We start from the raw sequence: 16,166 nt of genomic DNA on the forward strand, positions 1-16,166 counted from the left end.
GAGGGGCAACAAGGGGAGGTGATAGGCAGTTGCAGAAAAGAAGTGAGAGGGTGGGCCAGAGTGGGGAATTGAAGAAGAGGGAAGGGGGAGGGTGGGAAAAATTACAGAAGTTGGAGAAAGTGGTGTTCATGCCACCGCTTTGGGGGCTACCCAGACAGAATACAAGGTGTTGCTCCTCCAGCCTGAGAGTTAGTACATCAAGAGGAGGCCATGGGCCAACATGTCAGAATGGGAACAGGGAGTGGAATTTAACTGGTTGGCCGCTGGGGAATCCTGCTTTTTGCGGATGGAGTAAATATGCTCAACAACGCATTCCCCAGTCTACTTCAGGTCTCACCAATGTAGAGAAGGCCACATCGGGAGCACCGGATAAATAGAGTACATCTACCATTTGCTGAAAGAACAGCTGGGCCGTGGGACTGCTGAGCACACTGCCACCACCCAGTCGCCGTAACAGTGTTGTGCATTCAACCATATGTCGCATTTGCACTTTACGTCAACGTGTACATCTCTCAATCCGCTAATATTACTGTAACTGCGCTATAGGTGGCCCCCAAGCCCGGTGTAAAAGGAGGAGGTTTGGGCGAAAGGCTAGCAACCCAGAGCTGCAGAAATGCCAGGAGAAGCTACAAAGTGCTCGTCCCTGGGACAGGAGGGAGACGAAGAGGATGGGCTACACCTGGGGACTGGCCCGGAGCAGAGGCCTGTGCCCCGGTAGGGGTGATGGTCTCAGGAAGAAGAATGTTACTGTGTTAATATTGTTTTATGTGCTGTCTGTGCTGTGTTTTGCACCTTTGCTCCCTGAGGATCGTTGTTCCGCTCAGCTGCGCGCACGTGCGAGGTTGAATGACACCACACACGTTTACAGGTGCACTAACAGGGCAGCATGGTGCTGTACTGGTTAGCAGCTCGCCTCACGGTACGGGCGACCGGGTTCAATTCCCGCCACGGTCTGCGAGGAGTTTGTACGTTCTCCCGGTGACTGCGTGGGTTTCCTCCGGGTGCTCCGGTTTCCTCCCACAGGCCAAAGGCACACCAGTTGGTAGGTTAAATGGTCATTGTAAGTTGTCCCGTGATTAGACTAGGATTAAATTAGGGGATTATTGGGTGGCATGGCTCAAAGGCCAGAAAGGGCCTGTTTTGCACTGTATCTCAATAAAAAGTAACCTTGAACTTGTACATCGGTGTTGATATTTTATTACATTACTTTTAATGAAATGCATTCACTTAATAAAACAGATTGAGAGAGGAGAAAGCCGGTTTGCTGTGTCCTGGCCTTCCCCAGCCATTGGTGGGACCATTGCAGGCCAGCTCGCGGTATTATCTACAGGACCGACAAGAAGAGAAGCAATGACTCAGTGAGAAATAAACACTTGAGGTGGACATGGTGCTTTCACTGATGCACCAATCAGAACGTGGAACAGTAGAGCACACTACAGGCTCTTCAGCCCACTATACTGTGCCGACCTTCAAACCTACTCCAAGATCAGTCTACCCCCGCCCTCACACATGGCCCTCCATTTCCCTTTCATCCATATAACTATCTAAAAAACTCTCAAATGTACCTAATGTATTTGCCTCTACCAACATCCTTCTATGTGTTAAAAAAAAATCTACTTCAGACATCTACCCTATATTTCACTCAGATCACCTTAAAATTATGCCCCTCGTTAAAGTTAAAGGGCTGATGGCAGTATTATCTGAAGGGGCAGAGGGAGGAGATGCAGTGATGTAATAAGATGAGGTGAAAATGGGCGGGAGGAGTTCGTTGATATGGCTGTCAGGTTATTAAATTAGTCTCCAGGCCGAGGCTAACAATGCAGACAACTTGACCTCAAACCAAACTCGATTCTCTGTAAAATCTGTTTTGTTTTTTTTTAAGTCTGCAAACAAAACTATAACCACAAAGCTGGTATATTATTCTGAAGTTGAAACTATTCGCCAGTGTCCTTTCGAGAAAGAAAAACGCCATTTTTACCTAATCTGGTACAAGGGCCCTTCACAGAGGCTGCATAGTCTACAGCACCAGTAATACTCACAGTTTAGAAGACCATCAGCCATTGGAGCAGAATTAGGCCAATACAATATAACATTACTGGAACTAGAGCTGCTTGGCCTCCAGAGATTAAATCAAAATAGAAGAGCCTTTGCTAACAAATGATTAAACGGACAGATATTAGAGCATAAGACCATAAGACATAGGAGCTGAATTAGGCCTTTTGGCTCATTGAACCTCTGCCATTCCATCATGGCTGATTTATTATCCCTCTCAACATCATTCTCCTGCATTCTCTCCAAAATCTTTGATACCTTTCTTGATTACTCAAGGACCTATCAATCTCTGCTTTAAATATATCCAATGACTTTGCCTCAACAGCCGTCTGTGGCAACGAATTCCACAGATTCACCACCCTCTGCCTAAAGAAATTCCTCCTCATCTCAGTTCTAAATAAAGGCCCCTCTGTTCTGAGGCTGTGCCCTCTCATCCTGCAATAGGAAACATCCTCTCCGCATCCGCTCTACCTAGGCCTTTCAATTTACTTGCCCAACCTGAATCGCACTTAAGGTGTCAGTTATTGCTATATTTATTTATTTGTTGCAACTTATAGTAATTACTTTTATGTCTTGCACTGTACTGCTGCCGCGAAACAACTAATTTTAGGACATAAGTCAGTGGATTTTCTGGTGTAGTCTGTTTTGTCATATGTTTTTGTGATATTCTGGGGGAACGTTGTCTCATTTTTTAACTGCATTGCATTTGTGGTTTTTAAATGACAATAATCTGAATCTGAATCTGATAATAAACCTGATTCTGATTCAGATTCTGCATTGACCAGTTTTGTTACAAACACTGAATGGGAGTTACCTGAAACTACTGAACTTGATTTTGAACACAAAAAGCTGCAATGGGTCAAACATAAATGAGATGCTGTCCCCCAGGTTTATGCTCGATGAAATGGAGGAGGCCAAAGACACGAAGGTGGACTTCAGGGAGGGAAGTCAAGGGAACACACATCGCTCCTCAACAAGGGATCAGCAGTGCGATGAGTGAGCAGTTTCAAGTTCCTGGGGTGTCTACCTCTCTGAAGATCTATCCTGGGCCCAATATATTGATGCAATTATGAAGAAGGCACAGCAGCAGCTACACGGTATTTCAAAGGTTCAAAGGTTAATTTATTATCAAAGTACACAACTCTGAAATTCTTCTGCTCCAGGTAGCCACGAAACCAAGAAACAAAGAACGGCAGCACAATTGTCAACCCCCAAATACCCCTCCCCTGCACACAAAAATGATCAAAAATCAGAACAGGAACATCAACCCCAAACCCCTCTTCCGCTGCACTGAACACAACAGGAACGTCGACCCCCCCATATCCTTCTCCCCGCACAAAATGCTGCAGGAACGTCAACCCTCAGATCCCCCTCTTCCGCACAATAAAAAGAACAGGAACATCTACCTCCAGATCCCCCTACCCCACACAAAAAAAATTGGGCGAAAAACACAGAATATAAAAAACTATAAGACTGAAAAAAAAAATGTCCATAATCCAAAACCATATCCAAAACACAGAGAACTTTGGTAACGTCCTTCAGGCACAGCAGCAGACGCACAGACTTCCCTCTCCAACAGCACAGCAATCCCACCAACGAGCAAAAGGCAGGTAGCTGACACTCGCCTTCAGCATTCGCCTCGATATTTCAATATCCATCGTCGCTTTAATCGGCGAACAATGGAAACTTTAATTGGCAAAACGGAGTTAAACATCAGCTCACAAACCTCCCCCAACCCCCACAGCTTCCTTGTCACGAGATCACGCTCTCCATCCCCCGGAATCCTCTCAGAGACCGCAGAGCACTGGAACACCCAAATGATCTCCAAACTGCAAATCACAGGCTCCAGAAACACATTGAAGGCGAGAAACAGACATAAAGGACTTAAAAGAAGTGAAACAAATAGTTTTGTGGTCTATCCAGAAGGTGTTGACCGTGGGAGCATTGTACACAGGCGCCATCTTGACCGAACAGTGACTACGTTCGAAGTTCAAATTCATTACCAAAGTGTGTATGCACTATACAACTTTGAGATTTGTCTCCTGACAGGCAGCCACGAAACAAAGAAACCCAAAAGAACCCCTAAAAAGGAGAACACCCAACATGCAGAGAGAACAAATCATGCCGACAAATGGTGTTCTGAACAGAAATCCACGGAGAATCTGCCTCCAGACCCTTCGTTCAGTGCAGGGCGGTGCAGTGTGCCGAACTGACCCGTGGCTCTGGTATCCCGACCTCTCCAATTCTGCCTGGCACTTAAATCATCATCCACACATGGGGTTTTGTTTCTTCGATACACTCTGTGCCCTGGACCAAGCCGACTCGATTCAGCCTGCGCCTGACCTTTCCAAAATGGCCCGGCAATTATATCGACTGAATCGCGGGTTTTCCTCGCTCTCAGTGATGGTCCAGCTGCCTCGCCTCAGTTCTGCCACATTGAATTGCCTCCAAGTCCAAAAGGAAGTTTATCGTTTACCAGAAAAAGTGTGGTTAACAAAGTACTTTGCTGTTTTCTTTGCTTTGTCAGCTACCAGCTGAAGTTGCTAAGCTTCACCAGCGCCATCTTAAACCGTAAAACCAAAGACTCTTGGAAACTTCTACAGATATACTGTGGAGAGCATTCCAACTGGTCTCATCACCACCTAGAACAAGAGGAAATCTGAGCAACACACTGAAGGCGCTGAAGGAAGCCAGCAGGCCGGGCAGCCTGTATGGAAAAGAGTACAGTCACCATCTGGGATGGAGAGGCCACTGTACAGGACTGAAAAAGCTGTACAGTCAGCCAGCTCCATCACGGGCACTCGCCTCCCCAGCACCTTCAGAAAGGTGGCATTCACCCCCATCACCCAGGACATGCTCTCATCTCACTGCCACTTCAGAGAGAAGGTACAGGAGCCTGAAGACACACACTCAACATTTTAGGAACAGCCTCTTCCCCTCCACCATCAGATTTCTGAATGGACAGTGAACCCATGGACACTACCTCACTATTTTTACACTCTTTTTGCACTATTTATTTAAGTTTTATATATACCTCTCATTACAATTTACAGTATATTTTATGTATTGCAATGTACTGCTGCTGCAAAACAACAAATTTCATGACATATGGCAATGATAACGGGTCCCTGACAAGCCTGTCATTTCCGTCTCTGAGATCCTTCGGGAGGGTTGTACCCGTGGACAACATCTGGCCCCATGGGGTAATTGGCTGAGGACCAGAGACGTGTGCTGACCAACTGGCTGAAGTGTCCACTGATTATATTGAACCTCTCACTTCAGCAGTCTGAGGTGCCCACCCGCTTGAAGCAAAGCTCCAGTGTTACCGATGTCCAAGAGGAACATGGAAACCTGTCTCAATGACCTCCGTCCGGTAGCACTTCCATCCTCCGTGCTTTGAGAGGTTGGTGATGAAACTCCTGCCCGAGCAGTGACTTGGACCCACACCAGTTTGCCGACCATCACAACAGGTCACCAGCAGATGCCATTTCATTGGCCCTCCACTCACCCCTGGAACGAATGCACGTGAAGCTGCACACATCAGGATGCTCTTCATTAGCTGCAGCTCAGCATTCAGTACCGTCATCCCCTCAAAGTTCAGACCATGGGACCAGAAGCTATAGGAGCAGAGTTAGGCCATTTGGCCCATTGAGTCTGTTCCACCAATGCATTATGGCAGATCCACTTTTCCTCTCAGCCCCAATCTCCGGCCTTCGCACTACATCCCTTCATGCCCCGGCCAATCAAGGATCGATTAACCTCTGCCTTACATTTACATAAAGCCTGGCCTCCACAGCTGCCTGTGACAAAAAAATTCACAGATTCACCACTCGCTGGGTAAAGCAATTCCTCCTCATCTCCGTTCTAAATGGTCACCCCTCTATTCTGAGGCTGTGTCCTCTGGTCTTACACTCTCCCACCATAGGAAACATCCTCTCCACATCCACTTTATCGAGGCCTTTCACCATTCGATAGGTTTCAATGAGGTCTCCCTTCATTATGACTATTATGGCCAATTTTAGTATGTGCCTCCAAGTACCCTGACACTTCATAATCAATTACCTTAAGTGATAAGCTCCAAGGACCTAGGCCTCAATTCTTCCTTGTGCAACTGGATCTTCAATTTGCTCACTTGCAGGCCCCAGTTTCAATTGGCAACAACATCTCCTCCACAAACTCCTTCAGCACAGGTGCACCACAAGGCTATGGAAGCACCAATGCCCTTGAATGGAAAAGCCTACAAATTGTAGTGCAGTCCCACCATGGGTACATCCCACCCCACCACTGAGGACATCAACACAGAGCGCCATCGCAGGAAAGCAGCATCCATCATCAAGGGCCACAACCACTCAGGCCATGCTCTCTACTCACTGCTGTCACTACTGCTATCAGGAAGAAGGTACAGAAGCCTCAATACCCACACCACCAGATACAGGAACAGTTATTGCCCCTCAAACATCAGGAAGGTGGTACAGAAACCTCAAGACGCAGACCACCAGATTCATGACCCATTATTACCCCTCAACCATCAGGAGGAAGGTATAGAAGCCTCAAGTCCTACACCACCAGGTTCAGGAAGAGTTATTACCTTCAACCATCAGGTCCCACACCACCAGGTTCAGGAACAGTTAGTACCTCTCAACTATCAGGTCCCACACCACCAGGTTCAGGAACAGTTATTTCCCCACAATCATCAGGTCCCACACCACCAGGTTCAGGAACAGTTATTACCCTACAATCATCAGGTCCCACATCACCAGGTTCAGGAACAGTTATTACCTTACAACCATCAGGTCCCACACTACCAGGTTCAGGAACAGTTATTACACTCAACCATCAGGTCCCACACCACCAGGTTCAGGAACAGTTATTACCTCTCAACCATCAGGTCCCACACCACAAGGTTCAGGAACAGTTATTACCCTCAACCATCAGGACCCACACCACCAGGTTCAGGAACAGTTATTACCCCTCAACCATCAGGTCCCACACCACCAGGTTCAGGAACAGTTATTACCCCTCAACCATCAGGTCCCACACCACCAGGTTCAGGAACAGTTATTACCCCTCAACCATCAGGTCCCACACCACAAGGTTCAGGAACAGTTATTACCCTCAACCATCAGGACCCACACCACCAGGTTCAGGAACAGTTATTACACTCAACCATCAGGTCCCACACCACCAGGTTCAGGAACAGTTATTTCCCCACAATCATCAGGTCCCACACCACCAGTTCAGGAACAGTTATTATCCTACAACCATCAGGTCCCACATCACCAGGTTCAGGAACAGTTATTACCCCTCAACCATCAGGTCCCACACTACCAGGTTCAGGAACAGTTATTACACTCAACCATCAGGTCCCACACCACCAGGTTCAGGAACAGTTATTACCCCTCAACCATCAGGTCCCACACCACGGTTCAGGAACAGTTATTACCCTCAACCATCAGGACCCACACCACCAGGTTCAGGAACAGTTATTACCCCTCAACCATTAGGTCCCACACCACCAGGTTCAGGAACAGTTATTACCCTACAACCATCAGATCCCACACCACCAGGTTCAGGAACAGTTATTACCCTCAACCATCAGGACCCACACCACCAGGTTCAGGAACAGTTATTACCCTACAACCATCAGGTCCCACACTACCATGTTCAGGAACAGTTATTACACTCAACCATCAGGTCCCACACCACCAGGTTCAGGAACAGTTATTACCCCTCAACCATCAGGTCCCACACCACCAGGTTCAGGAACAGTTATTACCCCTCAACCATCAGGTCCCACACCACCAGGTTCAGGAACAGTTATTACCCTACAACCATCAGGTCCTACACCACCAGATTCAGGAACAGTTATTACCCTACAACCATCAGATCCCACACCACCAGGTTCAGGAACAGTTATTACCCTCAACCATCAGGACCCACACCACCAGGTTCAGGAACATTTATTACCCTACAACCATCAGGTCCCACACTACCATGTTCAGGAACAGTTATTACACTCAACCATCAGGTCCCACACCACCAGGTTCAGGAACAATTATTACCCTCAACCATCAGGTCCCACACCACCAGGTTCAGGAACAGTTATTACCCTACAACCACTAGGTCCCACACCACCAGATTCAGGAACAGTTATTACCCTACAACCACCAGGTCCCACACCACCAGGTTCAGGAACAGTTAGTACCCTACAACCATCAGGTCCCACACCACCAGGTTCAGGAACTGTTATTACCCTCAACCATCAGGTCCCACACCACCAGGTTCAGGAACAGTTATTACCCTACAACCATCAGGTCCCACACCACCAGGTTCAGGAACTGTTATTACCCTCAACCATCAGGTCCCACACCACCAGGTTCAGGAACAGTTATTACCCTACAACCATCAGATCCCACACCACCAGGTTCAGGAACAGTTATTACCCTCAACCATCAGGACCCACACCACCAGGTTCAGGAACAGTTATTACCCTACAACCATCAGATCCCACACCACCAGGTTCAGGAACAGTTATTACCCTACAACCATCAGATCCCACACCACCAGGTTCAGGAACAGTTATTACCCTCAAGCATCAGGACCCACACCACCAGGTTCAGGAACAGTTATTACCCTACAACCATCAGGTCCCACACCACCAGGTTCAGGAACAGTTATTTCCCTACAACCATCAGGTCCCACACCACCAGGTTCAGGAACAGTTATTACCCTCAACCATCAGGTCCCACACCTCCAGGTTCAGGAACAGTTATTACCCTCAAGCATCAGGCGAATGGTTAAACCAGAGAAGATAACTTCATTCACTTTCAAGAACTCTTCATCTCATGCTCTCAATACTTATTGTTTATTATTTCATGTATTTCTGTATATAGTGACATATCTGTACTTTGATAATAAATCTACTTTCAGCTTTGAAGTAATAAACCGGATTCTGATACTGAGATTGAAAGTGACGGTGAACTGGGAGCTTGACGTAGCTTTGAGGAGTCGCACCTCATCTTGTGCCTGCACATCTTGCTGTGCTCTGGACCCAATGATTCACAGCAACCCTGTCTGAGTCAGAGCTGGCCATATAATGTGTAATTCAGTTGTCCTCCACCTGCTAATGGTGCCTGATCGGCTGCACATTTCCACACTCCCTGCCTGGTCTCAGTCGCAGCGCTGACCTGGATTTCACAGCTTTATAAATATCTCACTTTGCCTTCTCACTCTCCACCCTGCCTCCTTCAACAACCCACCACACTGGCTTCGTAAACGGCGTCTCCAGTGTTGCCCCTGGAGAGTGGCGTTTAGCATAAGCACTTCACAGCAGGTGGTAATCCCGAGGAATTCGTTGCCGTGGATGGCTGTGGGAGCCAAGTCACTTCGGGATGTTTAAAGTGGACTTTGATAGGTTCTTAATTAGTAAGGCTACGGAGAGGAGGCAGGTGAATGGGGGTTAGAGGGATAATAAATCAGCCACGATGGAATGGCGGAGCAAACTCGACGGGCCGAATGGCCCAGTCCTGCTCCTATGTTTTATGGTCTTAATCCCTGCCACTGTAAGGGTGCAGGGGTTGGCGGGGTAGCGCAGCGGTTAGCCTGTTTTACAGCTCCAGCGGTCGGGATTACCGCCACTGTCCCGTACACTTCCGAACTGTCGTCGATGCATTTCGCCGTATGTTGGAATGTACATGTGAGAAATAAAGGTAACCGCCTGTCCGATCTCTCCCCACTAGAGATATTCCATTTGCCTTGTCTAGGGCACCGGGGTAGTGCTGCTGTTAGCCCGACTGTCATAGCTCAGGGTGTTCCGGAGTTTGGAGCTGTCTAAAAGGAGACCCCGTGAACCACAGGATGCTCCAGTTTCCTCCCACAGTCCAAAGACATAACAGTTAGCGTGTTAATTGGTCATTGTAAATTGACCCGTGATTAGGCTGGGGTTAAATAGGCGCAGTTTGTTGAGCTGGAAGGGCCTGGTCGGGGGTAATCTGTAAATCAAATAAATAAATATAATGATATCTGCAACTTCTGAAACCAATTTGTTTTCTTCCTATCCATCCCTGTTAGCCTTAGAGGTGAAATATTAACTGTTTCTCTCTCCAGAGATACAGCTCAGTTTCTATTTCAGATTTCCAATATCCCTATGGTCTTATTTTCGTCAGGTTGTTTATTCCACTCGTTTTTGGTCAAAGTAGTTAATGACTTCTCTTGTCTAATAATATTTTACTAAACTGAATTTTAGATGGTTATTGTAAAGGGAGCAGATTGGAGTGCTGTAGCGTTAAATGACGTCACATTATGACGTCAGACGGTAAATTGATGAACACAGAAATCCTACAGCACATTACAGGCCCTTCGGCCCACAATGTTGTGCCGACCATGTAACCTGCTCTAGAGACTCCCTAGAATTTCCCTACCGCATAGACATGAGAAGTGGGTATTTCATTTACGTTCCCGCAGCGGAACGCAGGTAAACGCTGGTAAATGACTCCGTTTACGTGCGCACGTAGTCTATAAAATGAATTAGTTATTTAGTTATAAAATGAATGATTCCGCCGCTAAAGTAAATCATTTCTGACTTAAGGCTCAAATGATGATAAATCATTTGAGTCTTCTAATACATAACGAAAAGATATTGAAACATGATATTTAAATTGTCCATTTATACTGATGATTAAAGACAGTGATGGCTAAGAATTACAATTCGCATTTCGGACACTGTATACCAGCACAAATAAGGTGCCGATATTTTACCTAAATTATATCGCCCTTTGTGAAGGGTAGGGGACCCAAACTGGAAGCCATCGGAAGACATGTTAATTGTTTCACAGAACTTTACTACACAGTACAGGCCTCTCGTCCCTCAGAGCCGCGCCGACTTTTTAAACCTACCTGAAGATCGATCTACCCTTCCCTCCGACATCATAACCCCGCAGTTTTCTATCATCCGTGTGCCTAAGAATTTCTTAAATGCCCTTAATATACCTATCTCTCCCCAGGCGTCTCATGCGCCCTCCTTTCTCTGACATCCCCCTACACCTTCCTCCAGTCACCTTAAGATTATGCCCCCACATATTTGCCATTTCCTCACGGGGAGGGGGTGTCTCTGCCTATGCCTCTTATCATTTTGTACACCTCTGTCAAGTCACCGCTCTTTCCCGTTCGCTCCAAAAATAAATGCCCTAGCTCGCTCAGCCTGTCCTGTGTATATGTGTGAGTGTGTGTGTGTCTGTGTCTCTGTGTGTGTCTGTGTTGTGTGTGTGTGGGTGTCTCTGTGTGTGTCTGTGTGTCTGTGTGGGTGTCTCTGTGTGTGTGTGGGTATCTCTGTGTGTGTGTCTGTGTGGGTGTCTCTGTGTGTGTGACAATGTGTATGTGAAGGCATTGCCTTTCCATGCACACCCCAGCCCTCTCATCCCTTCTCCAGCCTGCGGGACAAGGTCGGTCGGTGCCGCTGGCCCAGCCCGGTGGGAAGGGCAGAGGGAGAGAGGGAGAGGGAGAGGGCGAGGCGGCGAAAGCTGTTACCTGATCGCCAGTAATTCGTGCAGGAGATAGGCAGCCGCTGCCAGCAAGGCGCCCCCGGTCAGGCACAATGTCTTCTTCCACCACGACTCGGCGCCCAGCCCTGACATGATGTGAGAGTAATCCTGCAGCGGGAAGGTGATTATGTAGCCATAGAAGGAGTAGTGGTCATCAGGACCGCACAGTCCCAGGGAAAAGCTGTGATTCCTGCTCAGGTCAACCACGCATGATCGGGACGATGCAAACCCGACACCCCAGTACATTCTCCGATGGTCGGACAGGTCGGCCCGAGAGGCTGCGCCCTTTTAAAATCGAGATAATCGCCGATATCCGGGGAAATGTAATGATGTCATGTTGATATAAGTTGCCGAAAGAGCAAACGTGTGAACAGCAGCCGCGGATCCTCGGGGAAAGAGCAGCATATTGGCCTGGCTCCCGATCCTGCCTTTGTCTTCCCTTCCCTCCGGTGACTCCGTCAATGATGTCATCCCTTGTCGTATCGATTCCCCGAAGACCCAAAACATGGACCGAATTCAATCTGAGGGGAAATCGCAATAGATAGAATCCACTTTGCGGAATAATACACATTGTGTATTTATAATGCGAATGACGCAAGGTGCTGAGTGTGTGCGATTCATCGCCACAGACGGCTGTAGAACCAGTCACTGGGTGTTTTTAACGCCGAGGTTCACGGGTTCGACCGTGCTGCTCCGTACTCCAAGCAAGTAAATTGATAGAATGACGTGGGCTCTAAAGGAAAACGAAACATGTAAGAATGTTTGCTTCATAACCTTCCCTTCTTCCTTTCTCCCTTACTTGTCTATTTATTTATCTATTTAAACACATAATTATTTATATCTATCTATGGATCTATTTATTGTAGGTATTTATAATCATATAAAATATAGCTCTGAAAGAGGTCATTCGGTCCACCTCGTGCATGCCAAACCACTTAAACTGCCTACACCCATCGTCCTGTACTCGGGCCATAGCCCCCCCACGCCCCTACTCTCCATGTCCCTACTCAAATTTCTCTTAAACGCGGAAATCGAGCTTGCATGGACCACTTGTGCTGGCAGCTCATTCCACACTCTCGTGACCCTCTGAGTGAAGAAGTTTCCCCTCATGCCCCCCTTAAACATTTCACCTTTCACCTTAACCCATGACCTCTGGCTGTAGTCCCACCCAACCTCAGTGCGAAAAAAACCTGCTTGTATTTACCCTATCTGTACCCCTCATGATTTTGTAAACTTCTATCAAATCTCCTCTCAGTCTTCTATTTTCTAAGGAATAAAGTCCTAACCTATTCAATCTTTCCTTGTAAACTCAGGACCTCCACCCAGCATATATATTTATTTACCTATTGCTCATTTTCTGATTTTATTGATCTATTTATTATCTGTCTATTTATACATTTTATTTATTATTGTATTTATTTATTTATGTATCTATTCACCTATTTATCTATTTATTTATGTATCTCTGTTTAAATATTTATTTATCTATATATTTATGAATGTATTAATAGTCATAGAAAAGTACAGCACATAAAAAGGCCTTTCAACCCATCTAGTCCATGCCAAACCATTTATACAGCCTACTCCCATCGACCTGCACCCAAACCATGGCCCTCAATACCCCTACCATCCATGTACCGATCTAAGCTTCTCTTAAACGCTGAAATCGAGCTTGCATGGACCACTTGTGCTGGCAGCTCATTCCACACTCTCGTGACCCTCTGAGTGAAGAAGTTTCCCCTCATGTCCCCCTTAAACATTTCACCTTTCACCTTAACCCATGAACTCTGATTGTGGTCCCACCCAACCTCAGTGGAAAAAGCCTGCTTGCCTTAACCTTTTCTAAGCCCCTCATAATTTTGTAGACTTTGATTAAATCTCCCCTCATTCTCCTATGATCTAAGGACTAAAGTCCTAACCTAGTCAATCTTTCCTTATAAACTCAGGACCCCCTGACCCAGCATATATATTTATTTATCCATTTATTTGCCGATTTTCTGATGTTATTTATTTATTCATCTATCTTTTTATATGCATAATGATCGATTGATAGATTAAGTTATTGATTATTTGTGTATCTATCTATTTATCTCTTTGTTTAGTTATTTATCTATGTATGTAGTTTATTCATATATTTATTTATCTGAGTGCCTATCTAGTTATTTATAATTTATTCATTTACTTGCTTATTTATTTCCCTATTTATCTATCTATCTATTTATTTATTTACTTATCTATTTATCTATCTCTCTATGTATTTTTTAATTTATAGGTCATAGCATTATAGAAATGTACAGCACAGAAACAAGCCATTCAGCCCATCAAGTCCATGATGAACCATTTAAACTGCCTACTTCCACTGACCTGCACCAGGACCACAGCCCCCCATGACCCCTACCATCTATGTACCAATCCAAACTTCTCTTAAATGCTGAAATCGAGCTCGCATGCACCACTTGTGCTGGCAGCTCACTCTACACTCTCGTGACCCTGTGGGTGAAGAAGTTTCCCCTCATGTTCCCCTTAACTTCTGACTTTCACCCTTAAACCATGACCTCTAGTTGTAGTCCCACCCAACCTCAGTGGAAACAGCCTGTTTGTATTTACCCTCTCTATACCCTTCGTAATTTTGTATTCCTCTATCAAACGTCCTCTCAGTCTTCTACATTCCAAGGAATAAAGTCCTGTTTATTTATCTATGTAAGTCTATTTATTTATTTAGTGGTGCCAATTAACCTACCAGTTGGTCATTGGACTGTGGAGGAAACCGGAGCTCCCAAAGGAAACCCACACATTCCACAAGGAGGACATACAGAGACTGGGAGCATAGGAATACTATCCAGAGGAAGAGTAAACGTTTTCCACTATTTAATTTAAATTAGTTGACAAAGCAACCATGGTTCATTTACATTCTTTGAATTACAAAACTCCAATAATTACAGATTAATTATGGCCTGCATTGTCCAATTTAACTGACACACAAGTGTTACTCTTCTGCTTTATCTTCAAACTTACCACCATATGGACTCTAATTTTAGAAAGATGGACAAAATCTCCTCTTTGTCTCCAGTTTGTACCCTTTAACTGACTGGCCCCCTTCACCCCACATCAATCACTCTCAACATACCTATCACCCAAAACATTCCCCTCACCAACAGTTCAAAGGTTCATTTATCATCAAAGTTTACAGCTCTGAAATTTTTCTTCTCCAGATAGCCACAAAACCAAGAAGAAAAGAATGGCAGCACAATTAGCAACCTCCAAAACTCTTTCCTCTACACAAAAAAAAATGAGAAAGATGGGGCAAAATATACAGAATATAAAAAAACCGTAAGTGATAAAAGTCCACAACCAGTTCACCTTGTCCGCTTTATTCCACGGTCCACAGTCTTGTCCTGTCAGGTTCCATCTTCTTCAGCCCTCTGTCACTTTTGCCGAGCACCTCCCATCTTCTAACATCTTCCCCAGTTCCTCACCCGCCTGATACCCTCCTCAGCTGGGTCCACCTATCACTTGTTCTTGGAGGCCGAGTCACTCGGTATATTTAAAGCAGAGGTTGATAGATGCTCGACTAGTCAGGGTGTCAATTGTTGCAGGGATAAACCAGGAGAATGGGATTGAGTGGGATCAGCCATGACAGAATGGCAGAACAGGCTGACTGGCCTAAGGCTGCTCCTATGTGCTATGTTGTATGGTTATACTGCTCATTGAGTAATTTACAGAAGCAATTTACACTTTGAACTTTCTCACAAAATATGTACCCCAAAAGTCAAAAATATTAATCTTTATTCAAGTTGTGGTAAGCTTCAAGTTTTGTTTACCATAAGTGCCTGATACTAAAGGTCACACCAACAAAAAATTTGGACAAGAAATCCTTTGGTTTATTATTGTGAGCATCGATTTTATTGGCCAAATACTGCACATTTACATGTATTAGGAATTTGCTGTGATGTGTTGGTCAGGGCACAACATGCAGCAACAAACATACAACAATTATGGATTAAAGAGTTACATAAAAATAAAGTTTGAGGTTAAAGAACGGATATGGAATAAAATGTGCATAAATACCAGCATGTATTTACAATGTAAATTGCAAAAAGTGGTTTAAAGTGTTTACAGGGTAGGGACAGGAGTAATAGATAGAGGGGGTGGGGTGCTAACTAGAGTAGTTGATCAGATTAATGGCCTGGGGGAAAAACCTTTAAGATGGCATGATTTCATTTCTTTGAATGAGTTAGATTTAGTAGCATTTTCAGTATAGACCCATTTAATGTAAGCACTTTATCCTAAACAATGATCATCTACTTTATAATAAGCAACTAAAGAAATAATAAATCATTTGAGTCTAAACATAATGAAATGTACGGGATGTTTTATTTAAATTTCCATTCCACACTGATGATTAGACACTTAAGTTACACTTGAGACCTACAGACTCTTTTTCAAGGAATCTTCCACATCTCACGTTCTCAGTAATTTTTTTATTTGCAGAATTTGTCACATTGGTTGTTTGACAGTTTCTGTTTATGCATGTTTTCTCATAAATTCTATTGTATTTATTGATTTTTCAAGTAA

At 45.2% G+C, this 16,166-nt stretch overlaps 1 protein-coding gene across 1 annotated transcript in view; it reads right to left on the reverse strand.

Annotated features, from left to right (window-relative positions):
- Window positions 1-12,261, reverse strand: part of faxcb (failed axon connections homolog, metaxin like GST domain containing b) — a 76,372-nt gene extending 64,111 nt beyond the window's left edge. Inside the window, exon 1 of the mRNA XM_073055748.1 lies at window positions 11,578-12,261. Within this exon, the coding sequence (XP_072911849.1) occupies window positions 11,578-11,837 (260 nt within the window). The 5' untranslated portion in view covers window positions 11,838-12,261. The remainder of the gene's footprint in view (window positions 1-11,577) is intronic.
- Window positions 12,262-16,166: the final 3,905 nt, after the last annotated feature.

Source organism: Hemitrygon akajei, chromosome 9 (assembly GCF_048418815.1).
Source record: "Hemitrygon akajei chromosome 9, sHemAka1.3, whole genome shotgun sequence".
Taxonomy (NCBI): domain Eukaryota; kingdom Metazoa; phylum Chordata; class Chondrichthyes; order Myliobatiformes; family Dasyatidae; genus Hemitrygon; species Hemitrygon akajei.